This window comes from Pongo pygmaeus, chromosome 18 (assembly GCF_028885625.2).
Source record: "Pongo pygmaeus isolate AG05252 chromosome 18, NHGRI_mPonPyg2-v2.0_pri, whole genome shotgun sequence".
NCBI classification, from domain to species: domain Eukaryota; kingdom Metazoa; phylum Chordata; class Mammalia; order Primates; family Hominidae; genus Pongo; species Pongo pygmaeus.
In genome coordinates, this window is record NC_072391.2 from 26305478 (window position 1) to 26324282 (window position 18805).

Consider the following 18805-nt stretch of genomic DNA (forward strand, 5'->3'; position numbering starts at 1 on the left):
ATTGGAGAAAATAATTAAAGCCTGGCACCTGGGGAGGCTTGATCCCTGGAAGCCTCCTCTTGCTGAAGGAAAATTCCCTGCCTTTCCATGTGCTGTGAGTGCTTTGAGTTCAGACTGACAACAGAGTGGGTCTAGCTCCCATGCTTTCCATGAAGATCTCCCACAAATGTCATCCACGCTCATGAGATGGATCAACTTGTATCCTGAACAAGCAAAACTGTTTGGGACTCACTGCCTTCAGGCAGTCCCTTGGAAGCCAAGGACTCCGGGAGCTTTTCAGATGGGACTGGAAGCACTAGGGCAGGAGTTCCCCTGGTGGGAGGTCTGTTCACCTGTGCAGCCTAATGGATGTCCTGCTTGAGGTGCCCTAATATTGCAGATTCTTTGTTTACAGGGGTACCACCTGTGCCCCTGGGACTGTGCTTCTGTACATGACCACGACTCTCATGATGTCCCCTCAGCCCTGGAAAGCATTTGGGTTAGCTTCCGCTTACTGGTCAGAGTTGTACTGTGCCTGAATTGATGCCTCAGGTCAGGTTGGGAAAGAAAAAAAAAGGTTCAGACAGCAATTAAGGGCTGGGCACAGTGGCTCATGCCTGTAATCCCAGCACTTTGGGAAGCTGAGGTGGGCAGATCACCTGAGGTCAGGAGTTTGAGACCAGCCTGACCAACATGGTGAAACCCTGTCTCTAGTAAAAATACAAAAATAAAAAAATTAGCTGGGTGTGGTGGTGTGCACCTGTAGTCCCAGCTACTCGGGAGGCTGAGGCAGGAGAATCGCTTGAACCCAGGAGGTGGAGGTTGCAGTGAGCCAAGATCACGCCACTGCACTCCAGCCTGGGTGACAGAGCAAGACTCCATCTCAACAACAACAACAACAAAAAGGAATTAAGGAGGAAGCCACCTGGCTTTCTAAGATAGACTTTATGGTTAATGGGATTTATTTTAGCTGGTTAAGTCCAGGACCCCTACCAGGAAGAACTGAGGTCCATACTTGAGGTTGGTCTCACCCTTTTGCATGGGGTCCTACTGATAATAATTTTGCTGTAAAGAAGCCTCAATAAGGAGATGGACTGTGTGAAAAGAGATGAGAAAGCAGGCCTGTTTGCAAGGCTGGCCCTTGGCTGGCATCTGAAAGCTTGGATTTCAGGAGGGTTCTCATTACTCCCTAAATGGTAAGAGTGGCTCACTGTGCCTAAACTGTTTATACAAACAATGTGGGTTATGCCAAACATCTGCTTTCCTTCTGGGAGTCGGATTTTCGTATGTGTTAGGTAGAGGATGAGGTGAGCAGCTCCCAATGAGAACCCTGAACACTGAGTCTGTAATGAGCTTCACTTGTAGACAACATTGCACATGGGTTGTCACAACTGATTGTTGGAGGAATTGTGTCCTATGTGACTCTGCTGGGAGAAGACTGTGGGAGGCTTACACCTGGTTTCCCTGGACTTTGTCCATGCACTTTTTTCCTTTGCTGATTTTGCTTCCTAGCCTTTCGCTGTAGTAAATCATAGCCATAAGTATGACTACAGGCTGAGTCTGTGAATCTCCTAGTACATCATCAGACTAGGAGGTGGTGTTGGCACCCCCAGCACAGGGCACAAGGGAGACTTGCAGGGTGTTTGTCATGTTCTCTTTCTCAGTCTGGGTGTGGTTTACAGATTTGTTCAGTTTGTGAAAATTCACTGAGCTCTATGTACAATTATGATACGTATTTTTTTCTGTAAGTATTAAATTTCAATAAAAAGAATAATTCACACCATAGGGTACAAAATAACTTAATCTTTCAAAGTCTTCCTTTTATTCAGCCAACATTTTAGTAAGTACCCTTTTTTTTTACCAAGCACTGCTCTGGGAGCTTGGGACATGGGGTAGAAAGGACGGCATCATTGTCCTCATTGTCCTTCAGCTTAGCTGCAAGGCAGGTGAAGGATGCTTATAGTATGGTTGATTTTTGCTGGGCTCTATGAAGGATCAGAGGGTGCTAAGGAGGCACAGAGAAAGAGCTTCTAACTTGGGTATTTTACTGTTCCAGGGTTGCCACTCAAGTACCTACAGAACAAACGGGTGTAGCTGGAAACTGTGGCAAACTGAAAGCATGTAGGCACAGAGTAAGTAGCTAGAGCTGATTTTTTTCAGGAAAGGCCACAGATCCCAACTTTTATGAGCTCCTCTTTTAAATGCTGTAAATGTTTTACAATGGCCGGGCACGGTGGCTCACGCCTGTAATCCCAGCACTTTGGGAGGCCGAGGGGGCAGATCACTTGAGGTCAGGAGTTCAAGACCAGCCTGGCCAACATGGTGAAACCTCTTCTCTACTAAAATTACAAAAATTAGCCGGGCATGGTGGTGCATGCTTGTAATTCCAGCTACTTGGGAGGCTGAGGCGGGAGGATTGCTTGAACCTGGGAAGCAGAGGTTGCAGTGAGCTGAGATCGTGCCACTGCACTCCAGCCTGGGCGACAGAGCAAGATTCCGTCACAGAAAAAAAAGCGGGGGGAAGGGGAGGCCAAACAAAACCCCACAAGACACATTTGGCTATGACCTGCCAGTTTGCTAGGCATTCTTTCAACCTTCCCTCCCTCTGACCAAGAAACTGAGTGTCCACTATTTTAGGCCCTGGGAAATTCAGTAGCGAGCAGGCCAGACAGCTTCGTTGCATCATGGGGGGCTCTGGTACTGTGCTTCTCCAACTTCAGGATGTGTAGGAATCACCTGAGCAGTCTTGTTGAGAGGCGGACACTGACTCGGGAGGTCTGGGGTAGGGCCTGAACGTTTGCCTTTGCGGTTCTAACAAGCTCTCAGGTGATGGCGATGCTACTGTTCCCTGGCCCCTCCTTTAAGCAGCGTTGCTCTGTAATCCTGAGTTGCTCAGGAGCAGCAGTTATTTGAAGGAGCAGGGCTAGGGGACTTGCCACGGAGGTATGTTTGGCAAGCACACTTTTACTTAGATTTTAGTTCATTTCGGGTGGCTTGGCTGAGAGCTGACGGCATCGGAGGCGGGTGCTAAGGCTCTCCTAAACTACCTGTTGGCGTGCCAGTTCCCTACTCTTAGAGAGCTTATATTCTAGGTGGGGTGGAGGTGGAGGAAGATTTAAGTAAAAGCTTCCTGGAGGAGGCGCAAGTGAACCGCAGGAGCTTTCCCGGACGCCCGAGAAGGGGAGAAACTCCGAAGGAATTCCTCCCCTCTCGGGGCTGGGTCTCCGCATCCACGCAGGGTTTGGTTTCCCAGGCTGTCCCACGTGTTCGGGTGTCCTTGTCAATCAGGTTTTCCCCGGCTGGGTCCGGGTTTAAAGGCGGCTGCTGCTCAGGGCGCTCCCATGGTGCCGCGCGGCGGGCGGGTTTGGATTTTAAATCCCCGCGGCCAATCAGTGGCGCGCAGGCTTTTGTAACGTTCCCAGCGCCGCGTTTGAATTCGGGGAGGAGCGGAGCGGTGCGGAGCCTCTGCTCGGATCCAGGTCTGCAGAGCAGCTTCGGGAGCATGAGTGCGGCGGTGACTGCAGGGAAGCTGGCACGGGCACCGGCCGACCCTGGCAAAGCCGGGGTCCCCGGAGTTGCAGCTCCCGGAGCTCCGGCGGCGGCTCCACCAGCGAAAGAGATCCCGGAGGTCCTAGTGGACCCACGCAGCCGGCGACGCTATGTGCGGGGCCGCTTTTTGGGCAAGGGCGGCTTTGCCAAGTGCTTCGAGATCTCGGACGCGGACACCAAGGAGGTGTTCGCGGGCAAGATTGTGCCTAAGTCTCTGCTGCTCAAGCCGCACCAGAGGGAGAAGATGTCCATGGAAATATCCATTCACCGCAGCCTCGCCCACCAGCACGTCGTAGGATTCCACGGCTTTTTCGAGGACAACGACTTCGTGTTCGTGGTGTTGGAGCTCTGCCGCCGGAGGGTGAGTGTCGCTGCTGGGGAACTGGAACTGCCTGCGGGGCAGTTGGAGCGCCCAGACCTGGAGCTGCTGGAAAGAGTGCCCAGCAAGGGAGAGCCTGGGACTTGGAGCTGCTAGAGAAGGGTGCTGGGAGCCTCCCGCTTAGGTATGGAAAGTGTCTTTGGTAAGGGCTTCTTGGCTCTTGGAGCTGCTAGAGGAGGGGGTTCCAGTGAAGTGGAGTCAGAGTCATGTTGCTGATAGGGAAGTCAGCTTCTGGACACGAGGTGCTGGGGGGAGGGGTGCTGGTAATGGACGCTAGGGCCCTGGAGTGCCCAGGGAGGAGTCCCAGGTTAGTGATGCCGCGCCCTGGGAGCTTCTGGCGTGGAGCTGGGTCAGTGGAGGCGGGGGGGGGGGGGGGGGGTTAGTTGGAGCCAGACTTCGGGCCTTCCGGGGGAGATAAGAGTCAGGAGAGGGATCTGCTGCTGGGGACTCGGAGCTTCCGGAGTGGGGCTGAGAGAGGACCCCCAGGTAAGGGGGGAAGCTAGTAGGAGAAGGGGTGCTGCGAATGGTTGTGGACAGTGTTAAGGCAGGGTCCAGATGCCGTTGTGCTGGACAAGGAATGGGGTGGGGGCATAGGGAAGGAGAGAAACCCACCAAGACCCCTCTTTCATCCCTTGGGAGTCCAGAGTCCAGTCTTGTGCTTCCTTTGCCTGGTAACCCTCTCCCTTCCCCACCGGCCTCAATCCACCTCCCCATCCCTCCTGCCCTCTCCTTCCCACCCACAGTCTCTCCTGGAGCTGCACAAGAGGAGGAAAGCCCTGACTGAACCTGAGGCCCGATACTACCTACGGCAAATTGTGCTTGGCTGCCAGTACCTGCACCGAAACCGAGTTATTCACCGAGACCTCAAGCTGGGCAACCTTTTCCTGAATGAAGATCTGGAGGTGAAAATAGGTGAGTTGCTGAGCCTGCAGGGGTGCTTGACATCACTACAGGAGGCTGGAATTTGGAGGAGGCTGGGAGAAAGGAAGGAGACAAAGAAGCCACAAGTCAGTATCTTGCCTACAGATGCATTATTTTTTTGTGCCCCAATACAACATTTTTCTTTTTTTTTTACAAAGAATTTGAATTTGTTTTTGTTTTTTAAATTGGAAGGTTTGATTGAATAAAAAGTTTGATTCAGAGCTCCTTTTAAACAGGTGAAAGCTCCAGTAATACGAGGACAGCATTTTCTTAGGGCAGCCCTTTGCTGGGCTTGAAAACAGCTGTCCCCTTCAGACTTGTTTGCCACAGTCTCTACTCCTCCCTATTACTTCTTCACAGACTTGCCAAGTCTTGGAGGTTAACTTGCTTGATCCTTGAAGGCTTTGGAGTTTTACTATCCCTGTCAGTTCCTGTTTCAAAGCATAGCCCCTTTCTAAAAGGAGGGGTGAGAAGTGTCACTGGAGGCACCTCCCTGGTGTCAGCATGGCGGGAAGATTCCTGGGCAAGCCTTGCTACATACAAGGAGCAGAGGCTTGTGGGATCAGATGGCCCTGGTTCTGGATGGTCAAACCTTCACTAGCCTTCTGCATTGACAGATGTCAGAGGCTGGCATCTAAGTACCCACTCTTCCTCCCTCTGTCCCAGGGGATTTTGGACTGGCAACCAAAGTCGAATATGATGGGGAGAGGAAGAAGACCCTGTGTGGGACTCCTAATTACATAGCTCCCGAGGTGCTGAGCAAGAAAGGGCACAGTTTCGAGGTGGATGTGTGGTCCATTGGGTGTATCATGTAAGTTGGGAGTTGTCTCTGGACCTACCTGGTCTCAGCAGGGGCAACTTTGGGACATCCTACCTGGCCGACCTTTTCTGTGGACCTTTCGGCCTGCTTTACAGAAAGCCTACTCCAAGGGATAAGTCACCCCCAAACAAAGCCTAACTGCCATATCGTTCCCTGTCACTGGTGTACCCTGTCGGATTTCTGCAGCCTAGGCTGTGGGTACAGAGGAGGAGGAGGAGGAGGGAGAGTCTCCACAACCTTACTGTAGTCCTCAGCTAGAGTTGTCCACAGGGCGGCATCACCATCATCTGGGAACTTGTATACACAATCTCAGGACCCAGACTACTTACTGGATCAGAATCTGGATTTTTAACAAGGTCCCTTGGTATTCCCATGCACAATAAGGTCTTAAACACTGATGAGCATTAGCATGGTGGGGGAAATTAGGCCAGGAGTTACAGATGGAAAGATGAGGTGCCAGTGGTCTGTCTGGATTGAGACCATCAGCAGCGGTTGGTGGCAGGCAGAGGCTTGGGCCTTTTCAGGTGTTATCTTTCTTGTTTTGGGCCTAGGTACTGGAGAGTTAGGAATGAGTTGTAGCAATGGCTTTCATACGTCTTTGCAGTGGGGATTTTTCAAATGAAAACTTGAAGACTTAAGTACAGACCTGCTAAAGGTGGAGCTGCTTCTGTAAGTGCAGGTAGCCCTTTGACCTGTTTTGCATGACAGGCAGCCTCTGAGGCCCTTGCACAGAGTCCTAGATAACCACAGGCTATAGCTAAAAAATCACTGGCCCTTAAGAATCCTGGTCTCACCACGTGTATTCTGCTGAGGGCTTATTCTAGCCAATGTCATGGCTCCTGGGGCTGCTCAGTGGACTTGGGGATTGTCTTCAGGGGCCCCAGAGTTAGAGTGAGTGTCCAGAGGATGCCTGACCTTTGTTCTGACCCTGAGATGATTTCTCTTATGTCTGGGTTGTGGCTGGGAGACTGGTGCCAAATCCTACCTTGTGCTTACAGGTATACCTTGTTAGTGGGCAAACCACCTTTTGAGACTTCTTGCCTAAAAGAGACCTACCTCCGGATCAAGAAGAATGAATACAGTATTCCCAAGGTGACTAATGATGCTTTAAGTTTACATTTATTTTGTTTTCCCCAGAAGCTGTTTATGGAGCCCAGCAATATCCTAGGACCAGAAATAGGTCTATCCCACCTCTAAGGTAGCCACAGAGCTTGAGAGGGCCTGTGTCTGAAATTGCATACAGAACTTGACATGTATGTGCACATAAGCATTTTTTCTAGGGGGAGAGGGTTGGCAGATTCTCAAGAGATTGGGTAACCCGAAAATTGTGTAAAAAGCAAAAAACGAGGCGGGAAGGAGTAGGAGGCAAAAGTGCATAAGCTTTAGAAATGGTTTATCTTAATTCATATGGATTCTGCCACTTAGCGAGATCACATTGGGCAAATGGCCTGCATCTTTTTTTTTTTTTTTTGAGGTGGAGTTTTGCTCTTGTTGCCCAGTGCAGTGGCATGATCTCGACTCACTGCAACCTCCACCTCCCAGGTTCAAGCGATTCTCCTGCCTCAGCCTCCCAAGTAGCTGGGATTACAGGTACCCACCACCTCGCCTGGTTGTTTTTGTTTTTTTTTTTTTGTATTTTTAGTAGAGACGGGGTTTCACCATGTTGGCCAGGCTGGTCTCGAACTCCTGACCTCAGGTGATCCACCCGCCTTGGCCTCCCAAAGTGCTGGGATTACAGGCGTGAGCCACCGTGCCCAGCCTGGCCTGCATCTTCTGAACCATAGTTTCCATCTATAAAGTGGAGTTCCTGCCTTGGAGCACCTCACAGAGTGCCTTGCATGTGGTGAGCGCTCTCAGAATTATGAATCACTGTGAATCCCAGGGCTTCCTAATGGCATAGTGGTGTGCATTTTCTTTTTTTTTTTTTGAGACGGAGTCTCACTCTGTCGCCCAGGCTGGAATGCAGTGGCGCGATCTTGGCTCACTGCAAGCTCTGCCTCCCAGATTCACGGCATTCTCCCACCTCAGCCTCCTGAGTAGCTGGAACTACAGGCGCCCGCCACCATGCCCGGCTACTTTTTTCTGTATTTGTAGTAGAGACAGGGTTTGACCGTGTTACCCAGGATGATCTCGATCTGACCTCGTGATCCGCCTGCTTCGGCCTCCCTAAGTGCTGGGATTACAGGCGTGAGCCACCACGCCCGGCCGTGGTGTGCATTTTCACAACCACCAACAGAAATACATTTAAAGGAATAGCTGGTTCCTGCAGAAGCCTAGCACACAGCCAGTTTGAAGTGTAGTGTCCTTGTGTGAAGCCAAGAGGCCTGTCACCATAAGGACAGACATAGTAAATCCATCACAAAGTGTCAGTTCACTGTCAGAGACAGCATGGAATCAAGCTAGCTAGACAAGGCCTTCACCCTCTCTGTGCCTCACTTTCCTCCTCTGCGAAAAAGGGATGATAATAGATCCCCATCCCTTAGATGTGTTGGTGAGGGCTAAGTGAGCTAAACGCGAGAGTGCTTAGAATGCTTTCCTGGCACATAGTGAGTGCTAGGAAAGTGAGTTGGTGCTAGGACACAGTCCATTGACCCTTCTGTCAATAGTGCTCAGTAAAGCTGACAGTAGAGAACTTCTCATTGAACCAAGTTGTGAACCACTGACCTGTGGTGTATTTGAGACTGGGGGCTGCATGTCGGCTGGGGACCTGCAGCCCCTTTGAGGCCGTACTGTACTCCGGGTCCCCTTCACATTCTGCTTATGGCTGTCCCTCTCTCTGCCCCAGCACATCAACCCCGTGGCCGCCTCCCTCATCCAGAAGATGCTTCAGACAGATCCCACTGCCCGCCCAACCATTAACGAGCTGCTTAACGACGAGTTCTTTACTTCTGGCTATATCCCTGCCCGTCTCCCCATCACCTGCCTGACCATTCCACCGAGGTTTTCGATTGCTCCCAGCAGCCTGGACCCCAGCAACCGGAAGCCCCTCACAGTCCTCAATAAAGGTACAACAAGGGTCTGGGTAAGAGAGCAGACCCCCCAGAGAAAGCCCAGGTTGTAGGGGTGTGTGTGGCTTAGTCCCTGGCCCCGAGAGCTCAGGTGTGGAGTAGGACAGACCTCTGTCCTTCAATCCGTGGTTCCAATGCCCATCTGCTCCTTGGCCCTGCCAGGAAAGACTGACCTTACCATGGCTGGATAAATGTACCATGCCCAGGAAGAAGAAAATGGATTGAATGCCAAGCCTGAAAAATTCTTTCAAATCACTTTAATTAATTTAATTTTTTGGAGACAGGATCTCTCCTCTATTTTCCAGGTTGGAGTGCAGAGGCACAATCACAGCTTACTGCAGCTTTCAACTGTAGGGCTCAATCGATCCTCCCATCTCAGCCTCCCAAGTAGCTGGGACTGTCAGGCATGCGCCACCATGCCTGGCTAATTTTTCTAATTTTTGTAGAGACAGCGTTTTGCCATGTTGCCCAGGCTGGTCTTGGAACTCCTGGGCTCAAGCAATCCTCCAGCCTCCACCAAAGTGTTGGGATGACAGGCATGAGCTGCTACGTCTGGCCTTTAAAAAAATTTGTAACACCACTTTTTCATGATTCATTGACAAACATAAAAATCATAAAAATTTCCTTTTTTTTTTTTTGGAGACGGAGTCTCGCTCTGTTACCCAGGCTGGAGTGTGGTGGCACGATCCCGGCTCACTGCAAGCTCCACCTCCCAGGTTCACACCATTCTCCTGCCTCAGCCTCCTGAGTAGCTAGGACTACAGGCGCCTGCCACCATGCCCGGCTATTTTTTTGTATTTTTTAGTAGAGACGGGGTTTCACCGTGTTAGCCAGGATGGTCTCAATCTCCTGATCTCGTGATCCGCCTGCCTCGGCCTCCCAAAGTTCTGGGATTACAGGCGTGAGCCACCGCACCCAGCCTTTTTTTTTTTTTTTTTCTGAGACAGGGTCTGGCTGTGTCTCCTAGGCTGGAGTGAAGTGGTATGATCTTGACTCACTGCAACTTCTGCCTCCCAGGCTCAAGCCATCCTCCCATCTCAGCTGAGACTATAGGCATGTGCTGCCATGGCCGGCTAATTTTTTGTATTTTTTGTAGAGACAGGTTCTCACTTTGTTGCCCAGGCTATTCTCGAACTCCTGAGCTCAAGCAATCTGCCCACCTTGGCCTCCCAAAGTGCTGGGATTACAGGTGTGAGCCACTGCGCCTAGCCAGCATGAAAATTTTCAAGTACACATATAGAGCATAATGTAATGGATCCCCTCATACTTACCGGATTCAATAATTAGTTATCAGGATTTTGTCAAGTTTGCTTCATTTATTTATTTTTGTTCCTTTGAAGTATTTTTTAAAGTTAACCCCAGGCACTTTGCCATTTTATACCCATATAAACTTCAGAATACTTCTCTTAAAAAAGATGGACATTTTCTTAAAAATCAAAAACCCACATGCCATTGCTTAGGTTGTCATTGTTTCTAGGTTTCTTCAGAGAACAGAATTAGGAACTGCATTTGTGGCAGTGGGGGAAGACTGACACTGAGTCTATGATGGTATTTCTGAATCACACATTTTTAAACATTTTATTTTGATATTATTGCAAGTTTATGAAAAAGGTAGCAGAGACCAAAAACACACTCCTGTTCTCCCCTTTTGCCCAGATTCACCAGTTAACACTTTTTTTCACATTTATCAATTGCCCTCTTTTTTCTGAACATTGAAAAGTTGTACACGTCCTACACTTTACCCTTAATGCTTCAGTGTATGCTTCCTAAAAACAGATTCTTTTACATAACAATAGTACCTGGCACAATTCCCAAGTTCAGGAAATTTAACATTGATACATATTGTCTTATAGTGATCTTCTCCACTGGGGAGTTACTGCTTTTCTTTTGGTAATTTTTAAGTGTCTGATTCAGACACAATATTAATCTGTTTTTATTTCTTTGGTTTATACTTGTATTTCTTTTCTCTTAAACTGAAAATCTTGTTCCCTTACATTAATATACTTAAAATTTTCAACATATATGAGTTCCTATTATTACATGATATTTTATTTTCTTGCAATTCCAATTGTCCTTAAAGTATATTTCACTAAGGATACATAGTTTTAAAAAGTCACTTGAAATACTTTTTTTCTCTGTGGATATATCACCAATTTGATGTACAACTTCAGTTCATTTTTCAGTTTTCAATTTTTAGGTATTGGTTTTTCTTAAACTTCATTTTGGAATAATTTTAGGCTTATACAGAAAAGTTGCAACAACAAAAAAATCCCCAGAGTTCCTACATACCTACATACCTTGCAGGAATTTTTTTTGAGACAGGTCTCAGGACTTGCTGTCACCCAGGCTGGAATGAAGTGGCTCAATCATAGCTCACTGCAGCCCCAACATCCTGGGCTCAAACAGTCCCCCTACCTCACCCTCCAGAGTAGCTAGGACTACAGGCATGTGCCACCATACCCAGCTAATTAAAAAATTTTTTCTTTGGGAGGCCGAGGTGGGTGGATTGCCTGAGCTCAGGAGTTCGAGATCAGCCTGGGCAACATGGTGAAACGCTGTCTCTACTAAAAATACAAAAAATTAGCTGGGCGTGGTGGTGTGCACCTGTAATCTCAGCTACTCGGGAGACTGAGGCACAAGAATCGCTTGAACCTGGAAGGCGGAGGTTGCAGTGAGCCGAGGTCTCACCACTGCACTCCAGCCTGGGCAACAGAGCGAGACTCTGTCTCAAAAACAAAAAAAAAAAAAAATTTTTTTTTGTAAAGACAAGATCTCACTATGTCGATCAGGCTTATCTCAAACTCCTGCCCTCAAGTGATCCTCCTCGGCCTCCCAAAGTGTTAGGATTACAGGCGTGAGCCACTGTGCCCTGCCTAGAGTGATGTTCTAATGGTAATTTTTCTTTTCCTCACTTTTTCTGCATTTAATAATTGGAATTCTTCTGTAAGGAAGAGCTGTTCCTTCTCTCCCATTGATTTATTTATTTGGTTATGTCTGAAATAGACTCATGGATATTTTATTCTTTGGGTTATATTTTACAGGATTACTTATTTCTCTGCTTTTATTTATTTTTTTTTAATTTGAGACAGGGTCTTGCTCTGTCTCCCAGGCTGGAGTGCAGTGGCACAGTCGTACCTCACAGTAGCTTTGATCTCCTGGGCTCAAGTGATCCTCCAGCCTCAGCCTCCCAAGTAGTTGAGACTTTAGGCATGTGCCACCGAGTCTGACCAATTTTTAAATTTTTGGTAGAGATGAGGTCTTGCCCACACTGGTCTCAAACTCCTGAGCTCAAGTGATCCTCCTGCCTCAGACTCCTATTTTTTTTCTTTCAGTTTTAATTTTTCATATAGCATTTTAAAAACTTAAGGAAATTTTCAATTACCCGAATGTGGAGAGAACTGTATGATGAGTCCCATGTTTCATCTATTTTTACTAGTTATCAACACTTGGACAGACTTACTTTATTTATTCCAGCCTCCTGCCCTTTTTGTTACTGATGTTTTAAAAAATTATTATTTACTATTTATTATTATTTATTTGAGACAGTCTTGCTTTGTTGCCCAGGCTGGAGTGCAGTGGCAAGATCATGGCTCACTGCAGCCTCCACCTCCGTGTTCAAGTGACTCTCCCACCTCAGCCTCCCAAGTAGCTAGGCTACAGGTGTGCCACCATGTCCAGCTAGTTTCTGTATTTTTATTAAAGACAGGGTTTTGCCATGTTGCTCAGGCTGGTCTCGAACTCCTGAGCTCAAACAATCTACCTGCCTCAGCCTCTCATAGTGTTGGGATTACAGGTGTGAGCCACTGGGCCTGGCCTTGCTGGAGTGTTTAAAGCAAATCCCTAATATCTTATTATTTCATACCTAAGTCCCTATCATGACATCGTTTTTTAATTGAAAACTTAAACATTTTATATTATACAAGGAGAATTAGCACATGTTGGTGGGGGAATAAATAAGGAAAAGACAATAAAAATAATCTGTGTTTCTACTGCCCAGATATAATCAGCGTTAAAATTTCATGTTATCTCTTCAAGCTTTTTTGGTTATAAATAAGCATATAAAGCAAATTTTGGGGTGGAAAAAATTTTCTTGTGTTTTTATTTAAATGCCTACTGAATCCATTCTGTGGATGAACTAAACTACTCAGCCCTTCCATCTGCCTGGATGCTGAAGATGCTTTCCATTCTTTGCTCGAAGCTGGGCAGCTCTGAGCTGCTGGTGCCTTCAAGCTGTTTGCCTGAGTGGCAGGTCATATCCTGCAGGGCCACACCGTTGGGTCAGAGGCCACAGCTTCTGAAGATCTGTTGCCTCACAGTGAGCACTATGTGCCTGTCACCTGAGCATGGCAGCTGCTGCTCTAATAACTAGGCACTGAATCAGTTTCCCCAAAGCAGTGGTAGCTAAGAAAATTTTTCTTTCGGAAGAGTTTCAGCTGTGGCAGGGGAGTCCTGTGCCCTTCCCAACGCCCCTGTTTTTGTCACCTTCCTAGGCTTGGAGAACACCCTGCCTGAGCGTCCCCGGGAAAAAGAAGAACCAGTGGTTCGAGAGACAGGTGAGGTGGTCGACTGCCACCTCAGTGACATGCTGCAGCAGCTGCACAGTGTCAATGCCTCCAAGCCCTCGGAGCGTGGGCTGGTCAGGCAAGGTGGGTACTGCGGGGCCGTGGGCGGGGCAGGATTGCTTGGGGCATCTGGAAAAGGCAGGAGGAGCCTTGGCCAACAAAGCACTGGTGACTTGTCCAGGCCCTGTCTCCATGGGACCATTGGTTTCCCCATTTCCTGATATCCAAGGCCCTGCTTGCTGTGGCTCCTGCCTTCTTTTCTTCTTTTACTCTAGCACCTCGATGTGCCACCTTCATACATTGTTTCTTTTGCTCAGTAAGTTCCTATTGTTTCTTCAAGACCCTTGAAATAAGACCCAGATGTACTGCAGCCTCAGGGCTTTCTCCCTGGTCCTGGCATGAAAGCACTTCTTCCAGATACCACATGGCTCACACTGTGGCCTCCTTCAAGTGTCTGCTCCAATGTCGGCTCTGTGAGCATCTCCCTGGCCTCTCTGCTGGTGCTTCTCATCCCCTTACCCACTGCATAGTTCTCCATAACACTTCTCACCCAACATAGTCCAACATGTCCTTCTTTGTTTATTGGATGTAAAGTAAGGGGTTTGTTGCATGCACTGAACGTAACATTTTGATGTGTTTGCAACTGGCTTCTGTCTTCACAGTTTCTTAATTACTCCAAATTGGAAAACTAGATGTCTGTGACTCTTACCATGATAGAAGTCACTGATATTTTGCCCATACTTAAATTGATTAGTCTTTGCCCCTACAACCACAGTGTAAGCTCCGTGGAGGCTGGGGTTTTGTCTGTTGCTCACTGTACCTGCGACAGTGCCTGGCACGGCAGGCCTTCAGTAAACAGGTCAGTGGAATGAAGGAGTGAGTGGAACTTGGTGCGCTGTGCTGAGACTTTCTCTGCAGAGATGTCTGTGCTGCTGCTTGTCTGAGCCTGTTGGCAGCAGAGGCCCTGCTTTGCTCTTCTCTAGGGCCCTAGGCCTCTCAACTGAGCCCAGGTGGGGTGCCCAGCAGGCTTCCCTGTTCCCTGGTGTGGGCCACATGTGTGGACCAGAGGGGAAGAGGCTAGTCCTGACCAATTGTCTGTCTGTTTCTGTTTCAGAGGAGGCTGAGGATCCTGCCTGCATCCCCATCTTCTGGGTCAGCAAGTGGGTGGACTATTCAGACAAGTACGGCCTTGGTAGGTTTCTTCCAGAACAGGTGGGTGACTCAGGCACAGCCAGGTGACCTTTTCAGTTGTTACAGGTTCTGGCCTTTTAGAGCTCCCAGGTACTCTTCTCAGTGCCCTCCTCTCTCCATCCCAGGCCTCCCATTTCCAGCTCCCAGTGCTCCCCGACTCCCCAGCTTTTTTTTTTTTTTTTTCCCCCCAGAGACAGGGTCCTGCTCTGTCGCCCAGGCTGGAGTGCAGTGACACAATCATGGCTCACTGTAGGCTCACCCTCCTGAGTAGCTGGGACTACAGGCATGCACCATCACACTCAGCTAATTTTTAAAATATTTTGTAGAGATGGGGTCTCATTACGTTGCCCAGGCTGGTCTCAAACTCCTGGGCTCAAACAATCCTCCTCCCTCAGCCTCCCAAAGTGCTGAATCACAGGCACGTGCCACCACGCCCGGTCCCACTCCCCACTTTCTATTCCCCCTTTCTGAGTCCTCTCTCCACTGATCCCTAGGGTATCAGCTCTGTGATAACAGTGTGGGGGTGCTCTTCAATGACTCAACACGCCTCATCCTCTACAATGATGGTGACAGCCTGCAGTACATAGAGCGTGACGGCACCGAGTCCTACCTCACCGTGAGTTCCCATCCCAACTCCTTGATGAAGAAGGTGAGTGCCGTCCGGCCCATGGGGCGTGGTGTTGCGGAAGTTGGACCTGTGCTGGAGGATCAGACTCTAATTCTGGAACCCCTCACCTACTTTTCATCCAGATCACCCTCCTTAAATATTTCCGCAATTACATGAGCGAGCACTTGCTGAAGGCAGGTGCCAACATCACGCCGCGTGAAGGTGATGAGCTCGCCCGGCTGCCATACCTACGGACCTGGTTCCGCACCCGCAGCGCCATCATCCTGCACCTCAGCAACGGCAGCGTGCAGATCAACTTCTTCCAGGTGAGCTGGAGGTCACCAGGGGCAGGAGAGAGCTGGGGTAGGCTCCGCATGCCTGGCAGTGGCCCATGTGAGTTGAGTGTGGAGTGAGCGGCACAGGTACCTATAACCTGTTGTGTCTTCCTTCTACTCCCTAACATACACTGGCCTCTGGGATCGCCAACCCCTGCCGCTCTTCTCTTGCAGGATCACACCAAGCTCATCTTGTGCCCACTGATGGCAGCCGTGACCTACATCGACGAGAAGCGGGACTTCCGCACGTACCGCCTGAGTCTCCTGGAGGAGTACGGCTGCTGCAAGGAGCTGGCCAGCCGGCTCCGCTATGCCCGCACTATGGTGGACAAGCTGCTGAGCTCACGCTCGGCCAGCAACCGTCTCAAGGCCTCCTAATAGCCGCCCTCCCCTCCGGACTGCTGCCCTCCTCACTCCACCTGCATCTGGGGCCCATACTGGTTGGCTCCCGCAGTGCCATGTCTGCAGTGTGCCCCTCAGCCCCGGTGGCTGGGCAGAGCTGCATCATCCTTGCAGGTGGGGGTTGCTGTATAAGTTATTTTTGTACATGTTCGGGTGTGGGTTCTACAGCCTTGTCCCCTCCCCCTCAACCCCACCATATGAATTGTACAGAATATTTCTATTGAGTTCGGAACTGTCCTTTCCTTGGCTTTATGCACATTAAACAGATGTGAATATTCTTTTTCTTGTATTTCCTGAGGGGTGCCAGGGCCTGGGATCCAGGGAACATCTCTGCTTCATCAGCCCCAGGCTGCCCAGCCTCTGCCAATCTTGTGGGGGGAAGGGGGTGACAGTGTCTCTCTGTGGACCAGGCTGGAGTGCAGTGGCATGATCCTGGCTCACTGCAGTCTTGAACTCCTGGGCTCAAGTGATTCTCCCACCTCAGCCTCCCAAGCAGCTGGGACTACAGGCATGCGCCACCATGCCTGGCTAATTTTTCAAATTTTTTGTAGAGATGGGGTCTTGCCATGTTGGCCAGGCTGGTCTCGAACTCCTGAGCTCAAGTGATCCTCTCAGCCTCCCAAAATGCTGGTATTACAGGTGTGAGCCACTGCACCCAGCCTGGCGGTCTTTTCTGATTCTGATTCTGAGGCCAGCCACAGGCTCAGCTCTTCAGTGAGCCAGCACGGAGACCATCTGTGTGGCATCCAGCCCACCTCACCTCCCTGCGGCCCCAGGGCATGGCCTCCTGGCCTCTGAGTCTGGCGGGTAGTAGGGCAGGAAGAGGCTCTCAGAGGCGCAGCTCCTCATGGCTTGGTGCGTGTGGAGAAGCAGCTGTGGGAAGCGGTTTGTGAAGTACTGGACGAAGCCATCAGGGACTTGGCCGAGTGCCTGTCGCACCTCAACTGGGAGCTCCCTGTAGTGGTGCTTCTGTGGGTAGGTAGAGCAGAGAACCCTGGCTCAGCTGCAGCCAGGCCTCCCCAAGACCCAGGCCCACCCAGGCCCCAACACATACCTTGTTCCTCACAGCACGGAGCAGGTCTCTCACTGATGTCCCCTTATAGGACCGGAACTTTCTCAGATCTGTGGACAGGGAGTTCAGTGGCAAAACCGTCCCTGCTGGGCTCCCCTCCACCGCCCAGGCCCACCTGAGTGTGGCCTCTACCTGTCTGCAGCGGCATGGAGATGTGCTTGTGCCAGTTGTCCCGGACTACCGCGCAGCCTCCCGCCTCCAGTGCCCTCACCAGGGGCTCCTGCTCAGACTCCTTCTCCAGCCAGTCACTGACGTCCTGGGGCCCAGAGAGCTCCTGAGCCTTGTGACCCGGGCCAGAGGCCGCATAGCTAGGAGTGTGTTGTCTCACTTAGGGGAGTGGTTTAGGGTGACTGACAAGGATCATTGCCTCTGGGGGCATGAAGCTTCTCTGTGCCACACCTCTGTTATTTACCACCAACCTATGAGCTTGGTACTGCTGTCCCTATTCTACAGATGAGCAAACTGCAGTTCAGAGGCATGAAGTCTCTTGCTCAAGTTCACACAAGTGCAGTGGGCTATTGGCACAGCATGAATGATGACTCAGGTGGAAAGGAATGGGCTATATTCCCATACAAAGGGCAGCTGGGGCTGGCAAAGCTGGCAATGAGTGGACCAGAGAGTGCCAAGATGGCGGAGTTTAGGAGTCCAGGCTGGCTCCCAGTTTAGGGAAAGAGCTAGGCTGCCAGGACCAGGTAGCTCTTCCTGTTTTCCCTCAGCCAATCTAATATCCCATTTCTTATTGCTCAGGACCCAAACTTAGGACTTTTGGGTGCCATTCCCAAGCTTTCCTTCTGACCTGGAAGAACTGGAGTTGCTTGGCTCTGCTCCAAAAGAAGGGGTGGGCCAGCACTTGGGGGGCAGAGGGGCGTGGCTGCGGCAGTGGGCTCAACATGGCTCCAACCAGGTCCCGGGCAACCACCTTGTCTGGAGGATGGAAGAGGAGGAGAGTCTGCTTCAGGCCTGCCTAGCGTCTTGCCCTTCCTCCCTTCTCTGCCCTGCCCAGGGCTCCCTCACCGTGGACCTCTTCCTCCAGGTGAGCCAGACAGGGAGCCCCTGTGAGGATGTTTGCCTGGCGATAAAGACTGTCTCCAAAGGGGTGGCTGCCACCAGAAAGCACGTAGTAGAACACGCAGCCTGCAGAGAAGATGTCCACAGCACTGGTCTGGGGCCAGAGAGATGGGCATGAGAAGGAAATCCCTGCTTCCAGGAAGTCGGCCTGGCTAAATTCTCCCATGGGCTGATAGAGCAGCCAGGGGTGTGACTCAGACTGGAACTCAAGATGCTTCCCGGGCAGCATCTCCTTGGCTCTAGATCCCTCCCCTCTACACCACTATAGGGGGCCCATGGTTTTCATCCAAAATCTTTGCCCCTACTGAGCTAGTTCAGGTTTCCAAGCTTCATTACTGCAGGGTGTAGGCAGGTTACATAAGTGGGTGCCATACATGAGGCAACAAGGCAATCAGGAGGATTGTGGTGACCTGGCATGGGTTCTGTCTGCAGGGGCAGCTGGTCCTTAGCTCCAACCGGTTGTCACCAGGGGACTCTCCAGGGTGGCAGAGCTGATTTTGTTTTTTTTTAGTTGGGGCCTTGCTCATGTTGCCCAGGCTAGAGTGCAGTGGTGCAACCACAGCTCACTGTAACCTCAAACTCCTGGGCTCAAGCAATCTACCTCGGCCCGAGTAGCTGGGACTACAGGCATGTGCCACCATGCCTGACCAATTTTAAAATTGTAGAGATGGGTCTTCTTATGTTACCCAGGCTGATCTTGAACTTTTGGCCTCAAGCGATTCTGATTTTTTTTTTTTTTAAAGAAAATCCAGAAATCCAAATTTTATGTGGAATTTCTCAAACGTTAAAATATTGGGCCAGGCATGTGGCTGACACCTTGTAATCCCAGCACTTTGGGAGGCCAGGAGTTCAAGACCAGCATGGGCAACATGGTGAGACCCTGCCTCTACAAAAAAATACGAAAATTAGCTG

At 50.2% G+C, this 18805-nt stretch overlaps 2 protein-coding genes across 3 annotated transcripts in view; one reads left to right on the forward strand and one right to left on the reverse strand.

Annotated features, from left to right (window-relative positions):
- PLK1 (polo like kinase 1) lies at positions 1 to 16030 on the forward strand. The gene is made up of 10 exons (XM_054452989.2): positions 1 to 3889; positions 4651 to 4819; positions 5495 to 5639; positions 6647 to 6740; positions 8434 to 8653; positions 13147 to 13302; positions 14333 to 14410; positions 14904 to 15058; positions 15160 to 15342; positions 15526 to 16030. The coding sequence occupies exons 1-10, from the start codon at positions 3482 to 3484 to the stop codon at positions 15727 to 15729; spliced, it is 1812 nt and encodes a 603-aa protein (XP_054308964.1). The 5' UTR covers positions 1 to 3481; the 3' UTR covers positions 15730 to 16030.
- Positions 15974 to 18805, reverse strand: part of ERN2 (endoplasmic reticulum to nucleus signaling 2) — a 22842-nt gene continuing 20010 nt past the window's right edge. For both annotated transcript variants that reach the window (XM_054452988.2, XM_054452987.2), the window contains 5 exons: positions 17840 to 17987; positions 17622 to 17749; positions 16958 to 17081; positions 16808 to 16875; positions 15974 to 16722 (listed from right to left, as the gene is read on the reverse strand). In XM_054452988.2, coding sequence (XP_054308963.2) covers positions 16510 to 16722; positions 16808 to 16875; positions 16958 to 17081; positions 17622 to 17749; positions 17840 to 17987 — 681 coding nt within the window. In that variant the 3' untranslated portion in view covers positions 15974 to 16509. The remainder of the gene's footprint in view (positions 16723 to 16807; positions 16876 to 16957; positions 17082 to 17621; positions 17750 to 17839; positions 17988 to 18805) is intronic.

Coding starts and splice junctions, on each gene's coding strand:
- PLK1 (XM_054452989.2), top strand. CDS start 3,482: ATGAGTGCGGCGGTGACTGCAGGGAAGCTGGCACGGGCACCGGCCGAC. Junction 3,890..4,650: donor TGGAGCTCTGCCGCCGGAGG/GTGAGTGTCGCT, acceptor TCCCACCCACAG/TCTCTCCTGGAGCTGCACAA. Junction 8,654..13,146: donor CCTCACAGTCCTCAATAAAG/GTACAACAAGGG, acceptor TCACCTTCCTAG/GCTTGGAGAACACCCTGCCT.